General features: G+C 47.2%; 1 protein-coding gene across 1 annotated transcript in view; it reads left to right on the top strand.

Annotated features, from left to right (window-relative positions):
* The window catches only part of hdac5 (histone deacetylase 5), a gene marked incomplete at its 5' end in the record, with an annotated part of 62144 nt that extends 44544 nt beyond the window's left edge, over positions 1-17600 (top strand). Inside the window, 8 exons of the mRNA XM_080010159.1 lie at positions 440-527; positions 6769-6888; positions 13428-13525; positions 13648-13766; positions 13839-13972; positions 14062-14143; positions 14313-14484; positions 15611-17600. Coding sequence (XP_079866285.1) covers positions 440-527; positions 6769-6888; positions 13428-13525; positions 13648-13766; positions 13839-13972; positions 14062-14143; positions 14313-14484; positions 15611-15650 — 853 coding nt within the window. The 3' untranslated portion in view covers positions 15651-17600. The remainder of the gene's footprint in view (positions 1-439; positions 528-6768; positions 6889-13427; positions 13526-13647; positions 13767-13838; positions 13973-14061; positions 14144-14312; positions 14485-15610) is intronic.
* Positions 17601-24977: the final 7377 nt, after the last annotated feature.

The raw sequence follows: 24977 nt of genomic DNA, 5'->3' as shown, positions 1-24977 counted from the left end.
TTCATTCATGTTATTGGTGTATGTACTGTATACAGTGTAGTTACTATGACAACATATTAAAGTTCATTCATGTTATTGGTGTATGTATACAGTGTAGTACCTATGACAACATATTACAGTTCAGTCATGTTATTGGTGTATGTATTCAGTGTAGTAACTATGACAACGTATTAAAGTTCATTCATGTTATTGGTGTATGTATACAGTGTAGTAACTGTATTAACGTATTAACAGATTATTTACATCTGCATATTTCTGTACTGTTCTACAGCTTCACACCACTTCTATTAAAGAAACCTAAAGTGAGCTCCTGTCACCGGGTACTCTTTAAAAGAGTGTTTATCTGGCTTACTGGACTAACTGGTCAAACTGTTCTCACTGTTCTAACTGCTTTAATTGTTCTAACTGGTCTAATTGTTCTGACTGGTTTGTGTTCCAGGGGCTTTTGCTTCTTCAACTCTGTCGCCATTGCAGCCAAACTGCTGCAACAGAAACTGGGAGTTTCCAAGATCCTGATAGTGGACTGGGTGAGACACAAACAAACAAACACACACACACACACACACACACAACACACACACACACACACACACACACACACACACACACACACACACAATCCAATCCTACATCCAGCAGGTCCACCACGACCACATCCAGCAGTAGGTCCACCAAGTCTAAATCCAGCAGATCCACCAAGCCCACGTCCAGCCGATCCACCAAGCCCACGTCCAGCAGGTCCACCAAGCCCATGTCCAGCAGATCCAGCAGGTCCACCAAGCCCACGTCCAGCAGGTCCACCAAGCCCACGTCCAGCAGATCCACCAAGCCCACGTCCAGCAGGTCCACCAAGCCCACGTCCAGCAGATCCACCAAGCCCATGTCCAGCATGTCCACCAAGCCCACGTCCAGCAGATCCACCAAGCCCACGTCAAGCAGGTCCACCAAGCCCACGTCAAGCAGGTCCACCAAGCCCACATCCAGCAGGTCCAGCAGGTCTACCTTAACCACATCCAGCAGATCCACCAAGCCTACATCCAGCAGACTCACAAAGCCCACATCCAGCAGGTGCACCAGGCCCACATCGAGCAGGTCCACCAAGCCTATGTCAGCAGCAGGTCCACTAAGCCCACATCCAGCAGGTCTATCAAGCGCACTTCCAGCAGATGCACCAAGCCCATGTCCAGCAGGTTCACCAAGCCCACGTCCAGCAGATCCACCAAGCCCACATCCAGCAGGTCCACCAAGCCCACGTCCAGCAGGTCCACCAAGCCCACATCTAGCAGGTCCAGCAGGTCTACCTAAACCACGTCCAGCAGATCCACCAAGCCTACATCCAGCAGACCCACGAAGCCCACATCCAGCAGGTGCACGAGGCCCACATCCAGCAGGTCCACCAAGCCTATGTCAGCAGCAGGTCCACTAAGCCCACATCCAGCAGGTCTATCAAGCGCACTTCCAGCAGGTCCAGCAAGTCCACCAAGCCCATGTCCAGCAGGTCCATCAAGCCCACTTCCAGCAGGTCCACCAATCCCACGTCCAGCAGGTCCACCTAGCCCACTTCCTGCAGGTCCACCAAACCTATGTCCAGCAGCAGGTCCACCAAGCCGACGTCCAACAGCAGGTCCACTGAACCCACATCCAGCAGGTCCACCAAGCCCACGTCCAGCAGCAGGTCCACCAGGCCAACATCCAGCAGGTTCACCAAGCCTATCTCCAGCAGGTCAACCATGACCACATCCAGCAGGTCCCCCAAGCCCATGTCCAGCAGTAGGTCTATCAATTCCATCAAGCCCACATCCAGCAGTAGGTCTGTCATGTCCACATCCAGCAGGTCCACCAAGTCTACCAAGCCCATGTCCAGCAGTAGGTCTATCAATTCCATCAAGCCCACATCCAGCAGTAGGTCTGTCATGTCCACATCCAGCAGGTCCACCAAGTCTACCAAGCCCATGTCCAGCAGGTCCACCACGTCCACGCCCAGCAGGTCTCCACCGAGTCCACTATGTCCACCAAGCCCACATCCAGAGTACTACATTTACACTGATGGCTACGTTACTACTGAGCTGTTCAGAGATCCCGGAGGTTGCTGCATCCTGGTCTTCAGGAAACCAACTTGTCTGGTGGATATGCAAATGGTGTTCTGCCAAGTGTACCTGGAGCTTCACCAAGCCAGTTGGTGGAGGACCTTGTCCAGGTGGAACTGGATCCATGTTCTTACTGATGGAACCAGCCAGTCCTTTTTTTTATTTTTTACTTCTGCTGTCAGCATTCTGGGCATACAACACAGAGTATTTTTATGCCATTACATCTAGGACAGAGTTAGTCTGCAAGTGGAGTTTAAGTTCTCAACCTGCAATGCAACTCTTTATTAATTCTTAAATCAACAAGAACTGCTGCAATAACTCTGTCTGGGGGACGACCTGGGGATGACCAGAGCACAGTTTTTGGTTATAGAGAACCACCACCAACCCCCCTCTTGGAGAACTATTTATCATATTTCGATCTATAAACAACTGATCGCTACTCCAAGAGGGAGAATCACCATGGGTGAGACAAATAAACATAGAAACAAACAACATTTACACAAAAACATAAACATTTAAACATGTATTGAAAAACAGTTTAAGTCCAGGAAAACTGGAACTATAACTGGTCATGTGGCCTCTTCCTATCATAGTTATGGCAGTAAATGAGGGAGAGGAGGAATGCAACCAGGAGGTTTGATGCTGGGGTGCGTCAAAGCAGGTGTGGTGGTGTGTGTGTGTGTGTGTGTGTGTGTGTGTGTGTGTGTGTGTGTGTGTGTGTGTGTGTGTGTGTGTTAGGTGTCCACTGGTGAGTGTGTACATGACTTATCCCAATTTGTGCTGGTGTAGAAGGTCGGTATTATGTCGTGGGCACCTCCACGCAGCTGAAAGAGCCCCGTAGCGCCCCAAACTCTGCAGCCGCATAGACACCCAACCGTTGCAGGAAAGCCCAGAGCACCCTGCCTTGCGACTACAGAAGACCCCCAGGCCCCACGAGAAGCCAGACCGCCTTGGAGCAACCCCCATGCCCTGCACAGAGGAGCTTAACCCAGTCCCAGGGAGCACGAGGAGACACCACACTCCAGGGGCGCCCACATACAACCAATCTCCAGGTGCAGGAACAAGACGCAACCACAGGCACAGAACCCAGCCCCACGCCAACAGACCAACACCCTGCCTGAACTGCCCACCCTGCAGGTGAGCCGGCGAGAACCCCAGGCCCACCCACGGCCCATGCAAGGGCGAGGCCCGCCCCACCGCAGCCGACCAGATGCACCACCCGACATGAGCACCGCTTGCCCTTCCACGTAGCAGAGTGTGCTCAGCACGGGGCACCTGGATGTTAGCCCCCCCCAGCCCCCTGCCGATGCCAGCAGGCCACCAGATATATGGGCCCTCCACGACCCCCAGCACTCGGGCGTCCGCCGCAGAGAAGCCGCGTCGGAGGGGCAAAAGGTCGTCAGCCGCCCCCCACACCCCAACCCACACCTACAACATCAAGCAGCCCCCCCAGGGGCCCCAGAAGGCACCCGGCGATGCTCTTTGCAGCCCCGCTAGGTCGCAGCAAACCTTTAGCCACCAGGTGCAAGCCACCAGGACCGTTCTAGATATGAGTTCTGTGCAGTATCTTATATTGGATGAGTTGCATTTTGGAGTTGTGGGTCATATAAAAGGTGTTGTTGCAAATAAACTTCCACAGGTTGATATTGGTGGGAACAGCAAGGTCTCTTTCCCATTCCATTGAAGGTAAAGATAAAGTGTCATCTGTTTTTAATAAAAGTTTGTGTATTTTGGAAAAGGGATTTTTCAAGTGACCGATATGAGTGAGATGTTCAATCATTGGAGGTGGTTCTAGGGTGTTGTTCGTCAATTTGATTTTAACTTTTAGAGACTGCTGTAGTTGAAAGAATTGAAGGAAGCTGTGGCCACTGATATTATACCTTTGGGTTAAGGTTGGGAAGGATATAAGCAAATTGTTTTCAAAAATGTGTTCCATATGAGTAATTCCCTATCGTTTCCAAGACCTAAAGATTATTGGTCGGTTTTTTAACCAGTTGTGCGAGATTGGCGTGAATTTGTTTGAAGATAGAGTGTGACTACTGAGTTTGAGGAATTTCCACCAGGCTGACAGAGTTGTTGCGATGAATGGGTTTTTAAAGCAATTATCTTCCCTTATTGATTCAATAAGGAATGGTAGATCCGATAATAATAACTCCTGACATTCTCTTTGTTCAATGTCTCGCCATCCATGGCCGAATTGTTGCTCACATCATCGTCTGACCAGCGATGGACACTCATCACCAAGTCCCCGGGCGCGTCCACGAATGCTGCCCACTGCTCCTGGCTGTGCCCCAGGAGGAAGGACAAGCCAGGATGGGTTAAATGCAGAGGCTTCATTTCACCGGCCACCATCCAAAATATGTGTGTGTGTGTGTGTGTGTGTGTGTGTGTGTGTGTGTGTGTGCATGTGTTGTAGTCTGGTGTGCTGTGTGACGATTAAAGATTGTTCTTCTTCTTCTGTTCTTGCTCTTGTTGTAACCATTCAATTATAAATTGATGATGGTTTGCTAGATAGTAGCATCTAAAGTTTGGGGCTGCTAGGCCTCCAGAGTCTTTGTTTTTCTGTGGTGTTGCTAGTTTAATTCTCTGTTTCTTCTATTTCCAATAAAATATATTGACTATTGAGTCGAGGGTATTAAACCAATGTACTGTGGTTACACTAGGGTCATTGAAAATATATTGTTTATTTATGGAGTAATATAAATTTTCACTGCTGCTATCCTACCAATTAGTGAGATGGGTAGGTTGTTCCATCGAAAAAGTTCTTCTTCAATGGATTAGAGCAATGGAGTGAAGTTAGGGGCAAACAAATCTGATAGATTGGGGGAGATGACAATACCAAGGTATCTTATATTGTGATGGATACTGGAAGTTTCTGGGTTGCAGCATTGCAGGCCCCCCACTGAGTGGTAAGACGGTGGTTTTAGTCCAATTTATTGAATAGTCTGAGATAGCTGAGAATTCACATATAAGATTGAACACCTCCGCTAGGGATGATATTGGGTTCCATATGTACAACAAGATATCGTCTGTATACAAACTGATTTTGTGAACAGTTTCCTGTTTGTATACCTATGATATTACTGTTATGATGGATGGCCCCTGCGAGGGGTTCAATAAAGATGGGGAATAGTAAATGGGAGAGCGAACATCCTTGTTTTGTGCCCCGTTGTTGTTGAAGTGTAACCTTTGGTGATGACAGAAGCAGATGGAGAGTTGTAGAGGATTCTGATCCATTGAATGAGTGACTCTCCAAAGCCAAATTTGTTGAAGATTGAAAAGAGATATGTCCAATTAACTCTGTCAAATGGAAGTGGAAGGTCATCTGCTTCACAGTGTCCGTAGGGAGTTTCAGGGGGTGTGGAGGAAGTCTCCCCATGTTTTCTGGGATCCCAGAAAAGATGAGGTTGTCCCACATACTTCTGGACTGTATATCCAGGATAGTCTCTTTCATTATTTTATTTTTATTTTTTTCAAATTCCATCTCCATTGTGCAAAGCTTCGTCAAGGTTTTCAGATCCGCGTTTTCTTTTTGCATCTCACTGGCCGTACTGTGCAGGAAATCAAGGCTGGCTTTGATCTTGGTAATTGTCTCAGAGAAGTGGACCAAGCATTTCCAGCTTCTCGTTAATCTCATCCATGACACTAACCTCTATAGCACTCGAGATTAGATTGTCTGTGTCTGTTGCTGAGCCGGTTCTTCCTTTTGGCAGGATTATTGTGGTCCTTATTGTCTTCCATGACGTACTCATTATAAAAAAAATAGATAGTCCTCAAGGTCCTCCACTTTGGTTTCGCGCAGTGTTCCCTTTTTTAAATTTATATATATAAATATTATTTTTAATTCGCTTTGTTATCTGTCTCAGTTGGAGCGAATTGCAGGTCTGTTAGTCAGTTTAGGGACGCCACCATGTTGGATCTGTTGGATGCTACCGTTCTCCAGATCACAGCATTCTCCCGTTCTCCAGATCACAGCATGGTCCCGTTCTCCTGAACCAGCCGATGGACCAGGACTAGCCGAGTCATGCAGTGTCAGAGTCAAGGTGCTGATGGTCGCCCCTCAACTGGACTGGGAGAGAGTAGTCCATGTTCATTAAGGTCCAGGCTTAATTCTGGGACCCTGAAGGTTGTTTAGTAGTATGTAACAGTCGACCTTCTACTGGTTTAGATTGGTTTATACAGGTTTATGCTGGTTTGCACTGGTTTATACTGGTTTATACTGATTTATACTGGTTTGTACTTGTTTAGACTGGTTTAGACTGATTTATCCTGGTTTATATTGCTTTATACTAATTGATACGGCTTTGTGCTGGTATATACTGGTTTATACTGATTTATAATGGTTTGTGCTCGTTTAGACTGGTTTAAACTGGTTAATATTGGTTTAGACTGGTTTATACTGATTTATATTGGTTAGTGCTGGTTTATACTGGTTTAGACTGATTTACACTGCTCTGTGCTGGTTTTATACTGATTTGTGCTGGTTTATATATGTTTATACTGGTTTATACTAGTTTAGACTGGTTTTTACTGGTTTAGGCTGATTTGTACTGGATTCTACTGGTTTATACAGGTTTATATTGGTTTACACTGATTTATACTGGTTTAGGCTGGTTTATACTGGTTTAGACTGGTTTGTGCTGGTTTACACTGGTTTCAACTGTATTTTTTCTGGTTCCAGGACATTCACCATGGTAACGGCACCCAGCAGGCCTTCTACTCGGACCCTAGCGTGCTCTACATCTCTCTGCATCGCTATGACGACGGAAACTTTTTCCCTGGAAGTGGAGCTCCAGAGGAGGTAGAAATTCACAAAGTACACACTGTATAAATTCAAGCTATATGACAAATTGACAAAAAGTGTCTGTCAGACATCTTTTTCCATCTTAGAACCTGAAGCTAAATGTATTTTAAAATATGACAAAACCAGATTGAAGAGAACCCTGTTCTAGTCAGAGCCTGTGGATGTGGGCTATGGGGGGGTGCGGGTGGGACCTTGGGTGGAGCTGTGCGTTACATTAAAGTGGGAACTCCTACTCGGAGAAATGGTGTGTTTCATCTAAACTTCACATAATTTCCTGAATGCAGCATTTAGAAGAAGAATCTTAAATGGTCACGCAGCATGCCACTACTATTTTTCATTCCATAACAATATTCCATAATATACCATAATAATATTCCACAATATTAAATAATATTCCATAATATTTCATAATATTATTCCATAATATTTCATTTTATGCCAATACAATGTAACATAATATCCCTGTGGGGGTCTCTGCCCATGGGTAGGGGTTTAGGGAGGGAGACAGAGTCTTTCTGGCCATGGTGCAATGGCGATGGTTTTTATTGTCACCTTAAACAATAAGGTATGCTGGCCACAAGTATAAAAAACAAATGATGATTATTATAAAAATGAGTTTTATAATGATCATCTCGGGCTCAGGAGGAATGGCGTTCCACTGCTGGGCTACTGACGAGCCCGTGCGCCGATCCCCTCTGGAAGACAGACAAACATTAAGAAGACTCCCTGCCTCAAGTCGAGCACCGAGTCGAGGCCGCTTGGTGGCCACGGGAAAGAGAACCGTGCTGTCATCTCCAGCCAGTGCTTGGTCACTCCCCTTTGTCCGCCACAAACCCCCACCGCCCAGCTTAGGCCAGGGAGCCATCCGGCCGACAGCCGACCTCCCCCACCCCACAAACCCCCACCGCCCAACTAAGGCCGTCTGGCCGACAGCCAACTACCCCCCCGCCCTCCCAGAGCAGGAGAGAAAGTCAGCCACGACCATCTGCGCCACCAGGCTATGGACCGCCCGGAAGTTAAAGGGTTGGAGAGCCAGGTGTCAACAGGTGATCTGGGCGGATGGGTCAACTTGGACACCATGTTCACCCTTCAAGAGTCCAGAACCGGACTGAACCATCAGGCTTACCCACCAGCACAATGGGACTAGACCAGTCACTCGTGGACTCCTCTATCGCGCCCATGTCCAACATGGCCTCTAATTCTGCCTGCACGATCTTGCGTTTGTGTTCGGGCAGGCGATACGGCCAAGAGCGTACCTTCCCCCCGGGGTTGTATCCAGATGGTGGTGTATGAGAGACGTGAGGCCTGGCAGGGAGGAGAAAATATCAGAGAAGCGACGCTGAAGTGCAGCTACGTCCACCCTCTTGGACGGAGAGAGATGGTCATTCAACAGGGCTGCGGTAACCCACTCAATGACCTCCCTCCATTCTTTAAAGACAGGGGTCTCAAACTCAACTTACCTGGGGGCCGCTTGAGGTAGAGTCTGGGTGAGGCTGGGCCGCATCAAGTATTCCACAAAGAAAGGGTTTCAAATATTCCAAAAAAAAGTACAACTTCTTTTCCCTTTCCTATTGCAACACTATGCTGTCTTTATTAGGTCACTGATTACTCTTGCTGAGTCCGCCCACTTCCTAAGTCCTCTGTACCTTGCACTGGGTGACAGGATATATTTTCCTTCCACTTAGTGTCACTCCGGAATCACGTTTCAACCAAGTGACTAACGAGTTTGCTAACTTGTCAACAAACACCACCGGAAGCTGTCACGAGCCTGAGCTATGGTAAGTGATAAGTGATAAAAAAAAAATAAAACGCCGAGGGCAAAGACTCGCGCAACGACTCTGCAAAAAGGTGTGTGTGAGAAAAACGCGCGGGCCGCACTAAGACTAAACTTTGATGTCAAGTAGGGGGCCACAAAATATCGTCCCGCGGGCCTCAATTGGCCCGCGGGTCGTGAGTTTGAGACCCCTGTTTTAAGAGGTTTAGGTGATAAATCAGTGTTGCCCCCTGCCTGTCAGACCGTTCAACCTCATAATCGACCTTGTCAACCCACCGTGTGACCACAAAAGGCCCTTGCCACTTCGCGAGCAATTTAGAGCTTGACGTAGGGGTCAACACTAACACCTTGTCTCCCAGTGCAAATTGTCTGAGTTGAGCCCCCAGTTGTATACGAGGTGCTGACATTCTTGAGCCAGGAGCAAATTCTTCCGTGATAACAGCCGAATCAGCACGTGTAACTTTGCTCTCAGGTCCATAACATACTGTATTTCATTCTAACTGGTGCTAGACCTTCCTCCCAGTTTTCTATAATTAGGTCTAGCACCCCCGCAAACAACAGGGGGTCCAACCACTTGTCCCAATTACGGCTATCGTTTTGAACGAACTTTCGGATCATGTTTTTCACCGTTTTTTTTCTTTTTTTCTTTTTTACCTGTGCTGTCAGCATGCTGGACATACAACACCGAGTATTTGTATGCTATCGCATCTAGGACAGAGTTAGTCTGCAAGTGGTTTATTCATTCTTAAATCATCAAGAACTGGTGCAATAACTCAGTCCTGTGGAGGCCTGTGGGCTGACCAGAGCACAGCTTTTTATTATACACAACCACCCCTAACATCCCTCTTTGCAGAACTATTCGACCATGTTTGGGTCTAAAAACAACTGAACACTACTCCAAGAGGGAGTGAGGGGGTGAGACAATTAAACATAGAAGTAAGTTTAGGGGGTCAATATCATCAAGGAATAAGTGAATGTTTGATATATTGGATTCATTATCCGAGTAATATAGCTTACTATAAAAGTCTCTAAATATGGTGTTGATGTGTTGTAGAGTATGTTATCCTACCCTGTGGATCTTTGATGGCTGTAATAAGTGTTTTTTTCTCTATCCCGTTTCAATTGATTGGCAAGAAATTTACCTGATTTGTCATTGAATTCAAAATAATTTGCTCTTGTTCACTGCGTGAGGAATTATGTCTTTTAATGGATGATAATATCAAGTTGAGATGTAAATCCTCATTTCGGATTTGCTCAGTAGATGAGTAGGCTTGTTGGGAGTGCAACTTCTTTAGTGGTTGTTTGAGTTTATTTGGACATTCTTGTCCTTTCTTTTTCTTATGAGTGGAGAATGAAATAATACAACCTCTTAGAGCTGCCTTAGCCATTTCCCAGAGTAAGAATGGTGATATTTCTGGGGAGTCATTCAGTTCAATGAAGGAAATCCATTCTCTGGAAAATAAATGGTTAAATTCTTTATCTGTCAAAAGTGAGGCGTTAAACCGCCACCTGCCGGCAGCTTTCCAGTTGGTTTTATTTACGAGGTTGAAACTGAACTGAACTGACCCTATTGAAACTGAAATTTCAATAGGGTGGATTTCAGGATTAGTGATTTTGGACATTACAGAGCTAATTGTCAAGAAAAGGTGGATTCTAGGGAAACTTTGGTGGGTGGTGAATAATATGTGTATTCTCTAGAATGTGGGTTATTTGATCGACAACAATCAGCAAGAGCAAGATCACTCATTTATTGTTTTATAGTGTCCGACGAACGCCAGGAATTGTGATTATTTGTGATTTGAGAACGGTCTAAACTTGGATCCAGTACTGTGTTGATGTCTCCTCCCAATATGATAATTGAGTCAGAGAATTCTCAGTTCTTTGAAAATATATTGTGAAAGAAATTTGGATTGTCCTCACCGGTGCCATAAATATTAGCTATGGTTAATTTGATGTTACCTAAAATTCCATTTATCATTATGTAACGCCCTTCTGGGTCTGATATTGTGGTTGTATTTTGATATGGGATACTTTTATTTATCAATATAGAAACTCCTTTTTTCTTTGAGTTGTATGATACAGAAAACATCTGATTAACCCATTTAGCTTTGAGTTTGAGGTGCTCGGATGCAGTGAGGTGAGTTTCTTGCAGTAGACAGAAGCTGGGGTTCATCTTGATGAGGTGAGTTAGGATTTTGCTACGTTTAGCAGGTGAGCCCAAGCCTCTCACATTCCAAGTAACAAACTTAATGGGTGTCATTGAAGCTAGTAAGGGGGTGATGGCACAGTGTATCCAAGGCAATAGCTCAGAGTTAGACATACATAATATGTATGCAAATTGAGATGGAATAGAGTGAGAGTGATGGGAGAAGTAGGGAGGGATGGGAGAAGTAGAGAGGGAGGGATTAGGAGGGTGAGATGATGGAAGTGAGCGATATTTTATATTCTGACATAGATGGCATGCTAATTTCTACATCTCGCAGTATATAATTACCAGTATTACCAGAACACATACATAATGATCAAAATAACGAGGGTGTGGTGGAGGAGTCTCGGAATAACAGACCGTCTATATAGAGTTTATATCGGTGAACCCGGTGGAAGGTGATCTGCTTCACGGTGTCCGTAGGGAGTTTCAGGGTGGTGTGGAGGAAGTCTTTCACCAGGTTTTCTGGGGACTCTGTGTTGTTCTCTGGGATCCCAGAAAAGATTAGGTTGTCCCGCATTCTTCTGGACTGTATATCCAGGGTAGTCTCTTTCATTATTATTATTTTTTTTTTAGAACCTCAACCTCCGTTGTGAGATGCTTCGTGGAGGTTTTTAGATTAGATCCGCGTTGTCTTTTTGCATCTCGCTGACCGTGCGGTGCAGGAAATCAAGGCTGGCTTTGATCTTACTAATGTCTTGGAGAAGTGGACCAAGCATGTCCGGCTTCTTGTTTATCTCATGCAAGACACCAACCTCTATAGCACTCAAGATTAGATCGTCTGTGTCCATTGCTAGGTCCGTCTTCTTCCTCTTTGCAGGATATTTGCGGTCCTGATCGTCTTCCATGATGTACGCGTTATAAAAAAAATAGATACAATCCTCAAGGTCCTCCATTTTGGTTTCGCGCAGTGTTCCTTTTTTATTTATATCTCTAGATATATTTTTTATTTTTTATATGTGTGTGTGACCCACCACGTACTTTAGGGTCATTTGGCGGCTTTCAAGTTTTTCAGAGCTTCCAAACAAGGTGTCACTTCTGCAAATCAAGCAAATATTTTTCAAGCTATGACTTGTTAATGAAAAGGGTCTGGAAAACTGTGATTCTGAGATATCACCTCCAAAGTTTTACCCACACCAGGTTCACTTAGCCAGCTCCCAGAATGAAAATGGGTTGGCGGACAAACAAAGTCTCATGGCTACTTAACATAATGCTGAATGGGCCAATCATGAACAGCATGAACAACACACAACAAATTTTGTTTTGAAAAAAAAAGCTTTTATTGAACAGTAAGAATATACATGGTGGAACACATACATACAAGTGGAATTATTTTGGAGTTTAAAAGTACGGACAACACAACAAAATGTAGAGTCTATCAATATTATGAGTCTCAGAAAATCTGAAATCTGAAAATCTGTCACCAACCTCAACAGACTTCATCACGTTATCAACTTCGGAATCATGGGTCTCCTCCGTTGGTTCTTGAAAATATTCAGTTTCATCGTCACATTACGTTTGAAATCCGCTGTTTTAAATGTTCTCCAAGTCCAGAGTAATATCACATAGCAGCGCTGTCGTTCTCTGCGTCGCTGTTGGAGAACTATCATCGTGGAAAATGAAGTCCAGTACGCGCTGCTTACACTGACTTGGATCTATCGCACTGGTCAGATTAAGGTCTGAAATATGATTCAGAGCTTCCGCCACCCACCTTCATAACGAGACGGTTAAAGCGTGCTGCGCTTTAACCGTCTGTTTACAGAAGTGACGTAGGTGGTTTTTCTTCTTCGCCAACACCTACAGACCGGCTATACATCCCGGCAGGCATAGCCCCACCAGAGATACGACAAAATGCAGCAAGCAAGAAAGAGCGGCAACAACAGTCCAATGATCAAAGACATCCTCTCTTCGGCCATGTGCCAGCCAAAAGCAACAAAATGTAGAGTCTATCATTCACGAGTCTGGGAAAACCTGAAATCTGAAAATGTACCGATCACAAACCTCAACGGACTTTATCACGTCATCAACTTCTTCCACTGTAACAACAACGGGCGTATTATCGGTATCGTTCCGTTTCATCGTCACATTCGGGTTGAAATCTGCTGGATCCAATTCCAGGATCAGGCCGGTATCAGATTCAGCGTCGCTGTGGGAGAACTGAGTTTCATCATGGAAAATGTAGTCCAGAACGAGCTGCTTACACTGACTTGGATCTTTCGCACTGGTCAGATTCAGGTCCGTGATATGATTTCGATCTTCCTCCCCCCGCTTCTCCTCATCCATAGAAACATGGAGTCGAAAGTTTTCACAGACAAGTGAGACCGGATCCTCGTCTTGTTTACAGAAGTGACGTCAGCATTTCTTTTCGATGGTTCACGTTGGTATACGCCCCATCCACAATGATGTTTCCGTGTCTGTGTAAAAGTAGTACGATTTAAAGGTGTAGAGATACAGTATATATATAGATATATATCTATATATATATCTATATATATATATACATACAGTATCTCTAAACCTGGCTGTCTCTCTTTCCACCTGTCTGTCTCTCTCCAGGTGGGGTCGGGTCCTGGTGTTGGTTTCAATGTAAACATCGCCTGGACCGGGGGGGTGGAGCCTCCTATGGGCGATGTGGAGTATCTGATGGCCTTCAGGTGGTACTCCTCCTCCTCCTCATCACTCCATCACTCCATCACTCCTCCTCCTCTAAAACTCCATCCCTCCTGCAGCGGCCTCTGATGGAGAGCCTCCTAACATCCAGTGTGTGTGTGTCCAGGAGTGTGGTGATGCCCGTGGCGCAGCAGTTCTCTCCTGACGTTGTCCTCGTCTCCTCCGGGTTTGATGCTGTGGAGGGACACCGGTCCCCTCTGGGGGGGTACAGCGTGTCTGCCAAGTGTGAGTCTCAGTACTGCAGTAGTACTGTAGTGGGACTGCAGTAGTACTACAGTGGTACCCCCTATGTTCCAGGCTTTGGGATTCTGACCCACATGCTGAAGGCTCTGGCCGGTGGTCGCCTGGTTCTGGTTCTGGAGGGAGGACACGACCTGACAGCCATCTGCGACGCCTCTGAGGCCTGCGTGGAGGCACTGCTGGGGGAGGAGGTGAGGACCAGCCTGTCTCACTGACCTCATATCGCCATGACGAGCTGGCATCCTGTCTCTCTCTCACTCTCTGCCTGTCTGTCTCTCAGGGTGATGACCTCTACCAGTCTGTCTCTCAGGAGCCGTGTCCTAAAGCCTCAGCATCGCTGGAGAGAGTGCGACACATTCAGAGTAAACACACACACACACACACACACACACACACACACTCATTAACACACACACACACACTCATTAACACACATCTTTCAAAATATATTTTTCTTTTTATTGAATTTTTGCTTTATCTATCAATGTTCATTTGAGCTTTGTTGTAAAAACACCCGCCTCCCTCCCCCAGGTGCACACTGGGCATGTCTCCAGCAGGTGCATCATAGTGCTGGCTCCGCCCCGCTGGACCAGCAGGAGGCTCAGAGGGAGCAGGACGAGGCTGCAGCACTCAACGCCATGGCATCACTAAGTGTGGACGCCACACAGGCAGGCCCCCCCCCCATCGCCACGGAGACCCGCCAGTGAGGATCCCTAACCCAAAACCCCTAAATCTCACCCTCAAGCTCAACTTCACCCTCAACCTCAACCTCAACTTCACCCTCGCTCCCACCCTCACCCTCAACTACACCCTCAACCTCAACTTCCCCCATTGCCCTCAATCTCAACCTCACTCTCACCCTCACCCTCAATCTCAACACCCTCAACCTCAACTTACCCCTCGCCCTCAATCTCAACCTCACGCTCACCCTCCATTTTAACCTCACCCTCAATCTCACCCTCATCCTTGACCTCAATCTTAACCTCACCCTCAATCTCAACCTCACCCTCAACCTCACCCTCAACCTCACCCTCAACCTCACCCTCAACCTCACCCTCAACCTCACCCTCAACCTCAATTTTAACCTCACCCTCAATATCAACCTCACCCTCAACCTCACGCTCACCCTCCATTTTAACCTCACCCTCAATCTCGACCTTACCCTCTATCTCAACTTCACCCTCAATCTCGACCTTACCCTCTATCTCAACTTCACCCTCAACCGCACCCTCAATGTCAACCTTACGCTCACCCTCAATCTCACCCTCCATCTCAACCTCACCCTCAATCTCAACCTCACCCTTAATCTCATCCTCAACCTCACCCTCAACCTCACGCTCACCCTCCTTTTTAACCTCACCCTCACTATCAACCTCACCCTCAACCTCACGCTCATCCTCCATTTTAACCTCACCCTCAATCTCGACCTTACCCTCTATCTCAACTTCACCCTCAATCTCGACCTTACCCTCTATCTCAACTTCACCCTCAACCGCACCCTCAATCTCAACCTTACGCTCACCCTCAATCTCACCCTCCATCTCAACCTCACCCTCAATCTCAACCTCACCCTTAATCTCATCCTCAACCTCATCCTCAATCTCAACCTCACCCCCAATCTCACCCTCAACCTCAATCTTAACCTCACCCTCAACCTTTGCCTTAACATTCATCCAAACCTTACCCTAACCTCAGTCTCAACCTCACCCTCAATCTCAACCTCACCCTCCACCTCACCCTTAACTTCACCCTCACCCTCAACCTTAACTTAATAATAAAGTCTCCAACTTACTTTCTCACTTTTTTCTTCCTTTTGGCCACGCCCACAGGCCAACAGAAGAGCCAATGGAGGAGGAGCCTGTGTTGTAGGCGAAGTCTAACCAGGAAGCACACACACATACACAGACACTCACTGAGCCGGCAATTTATTGGCTGAAGAAGACACGATGGGCACAGGAAGAGGCAGAGCCAGTGTCCATGTTTATTTTTATTTTATTAAATAATATCTTTCTGTGAAATCCATCATCACCTTAGAGACTGCCTGTCCATCTGTCTGTCTGTCTGCCTGTCTGTCTGCCTGTGACCTCCATGTGATGACCTCCATGTGACCGAAATCCATGTGACCTCCATTCATGTGACCTCCATGTGACCTCTGCCATCTGCCATACAGGGAGTGGGAGTTGTGGGTTGTGGGAGTTTATGCTTCCATTATTGTGTAAATACTGTTTATTATTTGTTGTTGTTATGGTTGCCCACGGTAACACCACAACGTGCTTCACTTTTCTATCTGAATATACCCGACATGTCCAAATGCCATTTTGTACAAAACTTTGAACAAAGAAAGTGTAAATATTAGATGTTTGAAACATTGACACTTTGTTGTTGTTGTTGTTGTTGTTGTTGTTGTTGAAACTATCAGTTTGTATCCACCATGAGGGAAATAAGGTTCCATAGTGAGGACATGTCTCTCCTCCTACCGAGGAAGCGTCCCCACCTCCTACACAGAAAGAGTCCCCGCCTCCCACCTAGAGAGCGCCCCTGCCTCCTTTCCTTTGGGAGCGTCCCCGCCTACTACCTCGGGAGCGTCCCCGCTTCCTACCTAGGGAGCGTCCGCACCTCCTACCTATGGAGAGTCCCAGCCTCCTACCAAGGCTATGCCCCACCTCCCACCTAGGGAGTGTCTCTGCCTCCTTTCTCTAGGGACCATCCCCGCTTGCTACCCAGAGAGCGTCCCCACCTCCTACCTAGGAAGCCTTCCTGCTTCCTACCTGGGTAACGTCCCTGCTTCCTACCTAGGGAGTGTCGTCGCCTCATCCCCACGGAGCGTCCCCGCCTCCTACCCAGGGAGCTTCCCAGCCTCCTACTTCAGGAGCGTCCCCGCCTCCTACCTATGGAGAGTTCCAGCCTCCTACCTCGGAGTGTCCCGCCTCCTACCTAGGGAGCGGCCCTGCCTCCTACCTATAGAGAGTCCCCTCCTCCTACCTATGGAGAGTCCCCGCTTCCTACCGAGGGAGTGTCCCTGCATCCTACCTAGGGAGCATCCCCGCCTCCTACCTAGGGAGCTCCCCTGCTTCCTACCTTGGGAGCGTCCCCGGCTCCAACCTATGGAGAGTCCCAGCCTCCTACCGAGGGAGCATCTCCGCCTCCCACCTAGGGACTGTCTCTGCCTCCTTTCCCGAGGGAGTGTCCCCACCTCCTACCTATGGAGAGTCCCCGCCTCCTTCCTATGGAGAGTCCCTGCTTCCTACCTCGGGAGCGTCCCCGCCTCCTACCTATGGAGAAAACTCAGCCCAGTCCCAGCTACCTAGTTTGGAACCTAGGGAGTGTCCCTGCCTCCTTTCCCTAGGGAGTGTCCCTGTCTCCTACCCAGTGAGTGTCCCTGCCTCCCACCTATGGAGAGTCCCCGCCTCCTACCTAGGGAGCGTCCCCACCTCTCACCTAGGGAGCCTCACTTCCTACCCAGGGAGCGTCCCTGCCTCCTACCTAGGGAGAGCCCCCGCCTCCTACCTCGCAAGCGTCCCAGCCCCCTACCGAGGGAGAGTCCAGCCTGTTTTGATTAAGTTCTGCTTCAGTTTCTCCCTCTCGCTCTCCCTCCCTCACCCTCTCTCACTCTTTCTTTTCTTAATGTATTTTATTGAAATACTGAAAAGCACATTCCAGACCCCTGATGTGTGTAAAACTAGATGTGAGCACATGCAATACACACTAAATGTTTTCTCTTGCGTTGTGTTGAGCGCAGCGCCCCCAGTGGTGGGAGGGGGTCTGTCTTTTTGTAAACGGAGTCTGAAGTTACAACCTCAAAAAAATAAAAATAAAATACTGCTCAATACACTGTGTATTACTGTCTCCTACTCTGTACTGCTGCGTTAGTGCATGTACTAATGTAGTAGTGTGTGTACCAGTGCAGTAGAATGTTTGCTAGTGCAGTAGATTGTACAAGTGCAACAGTGTGTGTACTGGTGCAGTAGAGTGTGTACTACTTCAGTAGAGTGTGTAATAGTCTAGTAGTGTGTGTACCAGTCCACTAGTGTATAAACTTGTGCAGTAGAGTGTGTTCTCGTGCAGTAGTGTGTGTACTAGTTCAGTAGTGTGTGTACTCATGCAGGAGAGTGTGTACTTGTCCAGTAGTGTGTTTACTTGTGTAGTAGAGTGTGTACTAGTGCAGGAGAGTGTGAACTAGTCCAGTAGTGGGTGTACTAGTGCAGGAGTATTCAGTCGGAAGGTGCGCCCCCTAGTGGCAAATCAGGGAACAGCCTCTGTGGTGCAGTCGACCAACAGGGAGCGCTGTGGGGTTTCAGAGGTCTAGTGCAGTGTATTTATTGTGTGTGTTTGTAGTGCGTGTGTATTGTGTGTAGTGTTAATATGATGTGTAGTGTTTAGAGTAGTGTGTAGTGTATGTGTAGTGTGGATTATGTATTGTGTTTGGAGGGTTTGGAGGGTGTGTAGTTTGTGTGTAATGTGTGTGTGTAGGGTGTAGTCTGTGTAGTGAGTAGTGTTTGTAGAGTGTTTAGTGTACAGTGTGTAGTACAACACAATAAATAGGAAATCAGAAAAAATAGTACAACACAATAAATAGTACAATACAAAATATACTACATCAGAATAAATGGTTAAATACACACAAAAAAAAATAATGATAAAACAAACACAAACACACAGAACAGAGTGAAACACTGTTAAAAAACACTTCCATTCAAGGGCGGGGCACTGTGTCCAGTTTCAACATGTTTTGTAAACTGTTCGTAAAAGTGTGTGCAGCACACAAACTAAAAGCACCTTTTCAAACAAACAGACAAACTATTATCCACAATATCTCTAGATGTAGAGAACAGCATTTATTTAGTCTTGTTTAAATTTAGGGCGCATTTCAAATTAAAAAGTGTGTCCTGCTTTTTGTCAAAGGCTTGTTGTAGGGTTTCAGTGGCTGAGTGGGAATTGGACACTATATGGGGATGGTAGCTCAGGCGGTAGAGCTGGTGGTCTAGTAATCTAAAGGTTGCTGGTTCGATCCCAGGCTCCTCCTGCTAGCATGCTGTAGTGTCCTTGAGCAAGACAATTAGATCCTGATGGCTGCGTCCGTCGTCGGTGTTTGAACAATTGTAAGTCGCTTTGGATAAAAGCGTCTGTCGTCGGTGTTTGAACAATTGTAAGTCGCTTTGGATAAAAGCGTCTGCTAAATGTAATGCAATTGCAGTTATAAAGGATGTACTATTGTTGATATAGATTGTGAACAAGATAGGACCCAATATTGAACCTTGTGGAACCTCTTTTGACAGTGCTGACAATACAGAAAGTTAATTTCCCCAAATCACACATTGCTGTCTATGAGTCAGGTCTTTCCGAAGCCATTTACAGGAATTATAGTCAAAGCCAATATCACAAAGCCTCTGTAGGAGCAGGACGTGGTCAACAGTGTCAAATGCTTTCTGTAGATGGACAAAGAGGGCAGCACAATATTTCCCTTTGTCCAAAGCAGAAACAATATCATAAGCACGATGGTAGCAGTGACAGAACCATGTTTAGCTCTGGAACCAGCTTGGTGTGGACGTTTCTAGAAAGAAAGAAGAAACAGTCTTAATTTGTCACGCAACACACCACACATGCTTGCACACACACACACACGCTTGGATTTCGTTCATCCTCTCCAGTTGCGTTTCCTCCAATGGACAGGTTGAAGTTCCTCCTTAACAACAGAGGAAGTGAAGCCTTGTAAGGTGAACTGAGAGCTACGCTTTAAGGAGGGAACATAAGAACCTTAAGTTCACCATATAATACAGATTTCCAGCAGTAGTAAGATGTGTGTTGAAGGCAGATCTCTGTCTTATTTATCAAGCAGCATCTCATTGACATGAGAAGGAATAGATGAATTTGCAACTTTTCTGTAACTCAGTTTCAGATATTTTCTCATGAGAAGAAGAAGGAGACAGTCTTTATTCGTCACACAACACATGCTTGCACACACACGCTTTGATGGTGGCTGGTGAAATGGTTCCTCTGCATTGAACCATCCTGGCTTGTCCTTCCTCCGGGGGCACAGCCAGGAGCAGTGTACGTGGATGCACTCAGGGACCAGGTGATAAGTGTCCATCGCTGGTCAGACAATGAGTGCATGTTTTTGGTGGGGGTCCTTACTGACGTGAGGTGGAGGAAACCGAATGTGAGCACGGGGAGAACATGCAAACTCCACACAGAAAGGCTCCTATTTGGGAGATAACCCGCCAGAGCACGGCGCCAACAGCGGCCCAGGCGGGAATCGAACCCAGGACCTTCTTGCTGTGAGGTAGCAGTGCAATGCACTGCGCCACCGTGCCACTGAAAGAGACCTCCCTCTTGACACTGTGTCGATCAGGTTCCTCGTCGCTGCTACCACTTCCTGTATATTATCAAACTTTACGCAACTTGGGCATCGATGTGACGCTGCAGCGATAAGGAGACACTGACGATGCAGATCAGATGCTTTCTCAACAAGTTGCTTGGAGCTGAAGGATGGAAATGTAGAAACTGAAGCTTCCAACTGCAGCTTCCACCTGGTTGAACCAACTCTGAAAACACTGGAAACAAAATGGTGAAGAAAACAACAAATCAGCCCCACCACAAGACTTCACCAGCAGCAGCTGTCCACTGTGTCCACCCTCTAGAACAGGGGTCTCAAACTCAACTTACCTGGGGGCCGCTGGAGGTAGAGTCTGGGTGATGTTGGGCCGATTCAAGTATTCCACAAAGAAAGGGTTAAAGTATTCAAAAAAAAGTACAACTTCTTTTCCCTGCCTGTGACAACGCATTGGCTAACTTGTCAACAAACACCACCGGAAGCTGTCACGAGCCTGAGCTATGGTAGCCCATAAGTGATAAAAATAAAATAAAATGCCCAGGACAACGACTCGGCAAAAAGGTGCGTGTGAGAAAGACGCGCGGGTCGCACTAACACAAAACATTGATGTCAAATAGGGGGCCACAAAATATCGTCCCGCGGGCCTCAATTGGCCCCTGCTCTAGACCATGTACACTCTGGCCACTGTGTCCAGTCTGTCCACCATGCCGCCCCTTTCCACCCTGTAGACGCTGCTTGGAGCTGAAGGATGGAAATGTAGAAACTGAAGCTCCAACTGCAGACTGCACCCTAACCCTAACGATCCACCATGTCAACTCCATCGACTGTGTCCACTATGTCCAGCTATTCCACCCTGTACACTCTGGCCAAGCTGTCCCCCTGTCCACTAATTTCCCCTGTGTTCACCATGTCTACTCTGTCTACTATCGCCACCCTGTCCACCATGTCCACCTTGTCCACTGTGTCTACACTGTTCACCCTGTGCACTCCGTCCACATTGTCCACTGTGTCCACCCTGTACACCATTTCCACCCTGCCCCCAGTCCACTCTTTCCATCCTGTCATGCCTGGAGGGAAAAGTGGTCCCTTTTTCCACCACTGTGTCCAACCTTGCCACACTGTGCACCCTTTCCACCATGTCCATTATGTCCACTATGTCCATTCTATCAACCATGTCCCCTGTGTCCACCCTGTCCAATATGTCCAATGTGTCCATTGTGTCCATCGTGTACACCATTTTTTGCTTTGTCCACCCTATCCACTCAGTCCACCCCGGACATTATGTCCAACCAATCTACTCCATCCACCCTGTCCAACCTTTCCACCATGCCCACCCTGTCCACCCTGTCCACTCTATCCAACCTATCCATTGTGTCCACCCTGCCCACCCTATACATCTGTTGACCCTGTCCACTGTGTCCACCCTGTACATCGTTTGCACCATGTCCACCCTGTCCACAAGTCTACCTTCTGCATCGTGTCCACCCTGTCAACCATGTTAACCCTTTGCACCATGTCCACCATGTCCATTGTGTCCACCCTGTCCACCTTGTCTACCATGTCCAACCTATCCATTCCATCTTGTTATGCCTGTCAACCATGTCCACTCTTTACCCTGTACATCTGTGTCCACTGTATCCACCATGTCTATCAGTCCATCCCGTCCACCATGTCTACCCTGTCTACCCTGTCCACTGTCCACCCTGTCCAATATATCCATTTGGTCTATGGTGTACACCCTTTTTACTATGTCCACCCTGTCCACCATGTCCACTCTATCCACCCTGTCCACTGTATCAAACCTGGGCGTTCCAGAATACTAGGGTGTTCCAGAGTACTGGAACATTCCAGGGTCCTGGGACGTTCCAGAGTCCTTGGACATTCAGAGTACTGGGACCCCAGAGTCCTGGGGTGATCCAGAGTACTGGGGCATACCAGAGTGCTGGGGCATTTCAGAGTACTGTGGAGTTGCACATAACTGGAGCGTTCCAGATTACTGTGGTGTTCCAGAGCCCTGGGGTGGTCCAGGGTCCTGGGGCTTTCCAGAGTCCTGGAGCGTTAGGGAGTCCTGGGGTGTTCCAGAGTACTGGGGTGTTTCAGAGTCCTGGTGTGTAACAGACTACAGTGGCATTCCAGGGTCTTGGGGTGTTCCAGGGGGCTGGGGCATTCCAGAGTCCTGGCACATTCCAGAGTCCTGGGATGTTACAAAGTTCTGGGGTGTTCCAGGGCCCTGGGACGTTCCAGATCCCTGCGCTTTCTAGAGCCCTGAGGTGCTCCGGAGTACTGGGGCGTTCAAGAGTGCTGGGGCATTCCAGGGTACTGTGGAGTTGCACATAACTGGAGCGTTCCAGAGTCCTGGGGTGTTCCAGAATCCTGGGGTGTCCCAGCATCCTGGGGCATTCCAGAGTACTAGGGTGTTCCAGGATCCTGGGGTTTTTTAATGGTCCTGGGGCATTCCAGAGTACTGGGGTGTTCCAGCAACCCAGGGTGTTTTAAAGTACTGTGGCGCGGAGTGAGAGTCGCTGAAAGACCAACATGACGTACCATTGAGTCAGCAAGACAAGGAAGTTGCTAGGCCCTAAATTGCTAATGCCAACACGACATCCTGACGTGGACTAGTTAGTAAAAATGGCAAAATGCCCTTCAAACATAATATACAAACCAGAATATAAAGAGACCAAATCTCAATCATACACGGTAACAATAACAGTAGAAGATTCCTTATCATATATTCCCTCTCGGGGGTTTGCAACGAGGGTAGGGACTTGAAGAAGAGCAATGGCCTGTACATTGCCGGTGACTATCAACCGTGGAGTCGGCGGCAGAAACGGAGTCGTGATTGCTTGTATCCAACCCTAGCCCTGCCCCTCCAGCACCCACAGACAGGCATGTGAAGGGCTTCCAGTGCCCCGTGTGGTGAGAGAGGGTGAAGACAGCCACGGCCAAGCAGGAACAGATGCTCGGCAGAGATATGGAGCTGATGGAGACGGAGGCTGGACACCATATTGTACTACCGCTGTATGAGGCCTTGAGGAGATGACTTCACTGGTGAGATCTGTGGTATTTGGATCCATGGCGACCATGTGAAAATGGCCCAAAATATGGGCCTGTGGTGTTGCTGCATGGGGAAATTGGAGTTAATCAGACAGAGCAAGTCATCAAACGTCCTGGCGGACATCCGAAAATACTGATGGCATTTGTCATCATCAAGTTCTTTCATTGGCAGAATGAAGGAAACATACTCACCGTTGTCAGGAAGTGCTTGGTTTCAAGGCCCACCATATATCTACTGCTGTGATCTCAACATTAATAAAACCTAACCTGCTTCAGTGACACCATGTTTGTTGATGTAAATTTTTTTGCAGACACACACACACACACACACACTCACACACACACACACACACACACACAAACACACACACACACACACTCACACACACACACACACACACACACACACACACAGAATAAACACAGCTTTGTCACATGTTTATCTAAAGACAGAAATCAAACTTGTTTGAATCTCTTATCTCTTGTGAGAGAACATAGTCCATAGAGTGTGTGTATAGTGGATTTCCATGTGTGTGTGTGTGTGTGTGTGTGTGTGTGTGTGTGTGTGTGTTTGTGTGTGTGTTTGTGTGTGTGTGTGTGTGTACAAACGGGAAAGCAGTTGCATCATAAAAGTTCAGTGTGGGTGCATCACATTTACAGGAAAAACACACACACACACACACACACACACACACACACAAACAATATATATAAATAGTCTCTAAAGCGTTCAGTCAGAAGAGAAGCAACAAGAAGAAAAGATACAGACAGACAGGTAGGCAGGCAAACAGACATGAGAACTCTCTGGATTCTTCTTCTTCTGTTGGAAAATGTACAAGGTTAGTAAAATTGTTCCTGTTTTTCCAAATGTTCCTGCGTATCAAGATCAAATTTGTAAAGTTGGAATAATTTATTGAATTGATCAGCTCCAGCAGAACAAGTTTCACTCTAAGAATCAGAAGTACAACTAGTGATGGCAGGTTAGACCATTTTCTAAGAGTCATTCCTCACAAAAAAGTTCAGTGTTGGTTTAATGTGACTCACTCCTGGCAGTGAGGTTCCGACACGGCAGGTTTATATGATTAGAAATAAATCAAAGGCTCGTTGGCCATATGTGAACATAAGTCAGACGTGTCTTAGTGAGTGTCAGAGTCCGTCTCGCCATCTGGTCCGCAGCGTCTCCTGCATGGCGATCCTTCAAGACACACACCCATAAGAAAGCTCTCCCAGCCGAGTCGGACCGATCAGCGCCAGCGCAGGAAAAAGCCCGCGCTGAAACCACGGCTTTACCATGCTCCCCACATCGGCCACAAGGGCACTTCATAGCAAGGTAGTGGGGACACTAGTGTAGGCCGAATACTCGGATGCAAGGCGTACCATTACTGATAATTTACTTTTTACAAGCACGAGTATCATCCGGGTAAAATTTGTCAATATCCGTACTCTTGATGAAGTAACATCCTCATTGGGTCGCTGTGTCCACATCATTCTGTGATCAGCTCACTGACCCTAACCTCGGAGGCAGTGGATCGGAGATCGCTCGCTCTACATTATGTTCAAGTTTAAGTTCAAGTTCAAGTAATCCAAGACCAAACATTAATTTCATACAAATAGAAACTAAGAAACAACGACCCCCCTTCCTCCTCTCTTGCCCCTCTCCTCCTCTTCTCTCCTCCCCCTCCCTGTGTGGGTGTGAGTGTACCACCAGTGAGTGTACGGGACTTATCCCAATTGGTTCTGGTGTATAAGGTCGGTATTATGTCGTGGCGCCTCCAAGCAGCAGAATAGGCCTCGAAGCCTCCCTGAATTTT

Source organism: Zeus faber (assembly GCF_960531495.2).
Source record: "Zeus faber genome assembly, chromosome: 11".
Taxonomy (NCBI): Eukaryota; Metazoa; Chordata; class Actinopteri; order Zeiformes; family Zeidae; genus Zeus; species Zeus faber.
The sequence above is the reverse complement of the archived record's forward strand: the minus strand, read 5'-3'. Positions and strand labels throughout refer to the sequence as shown.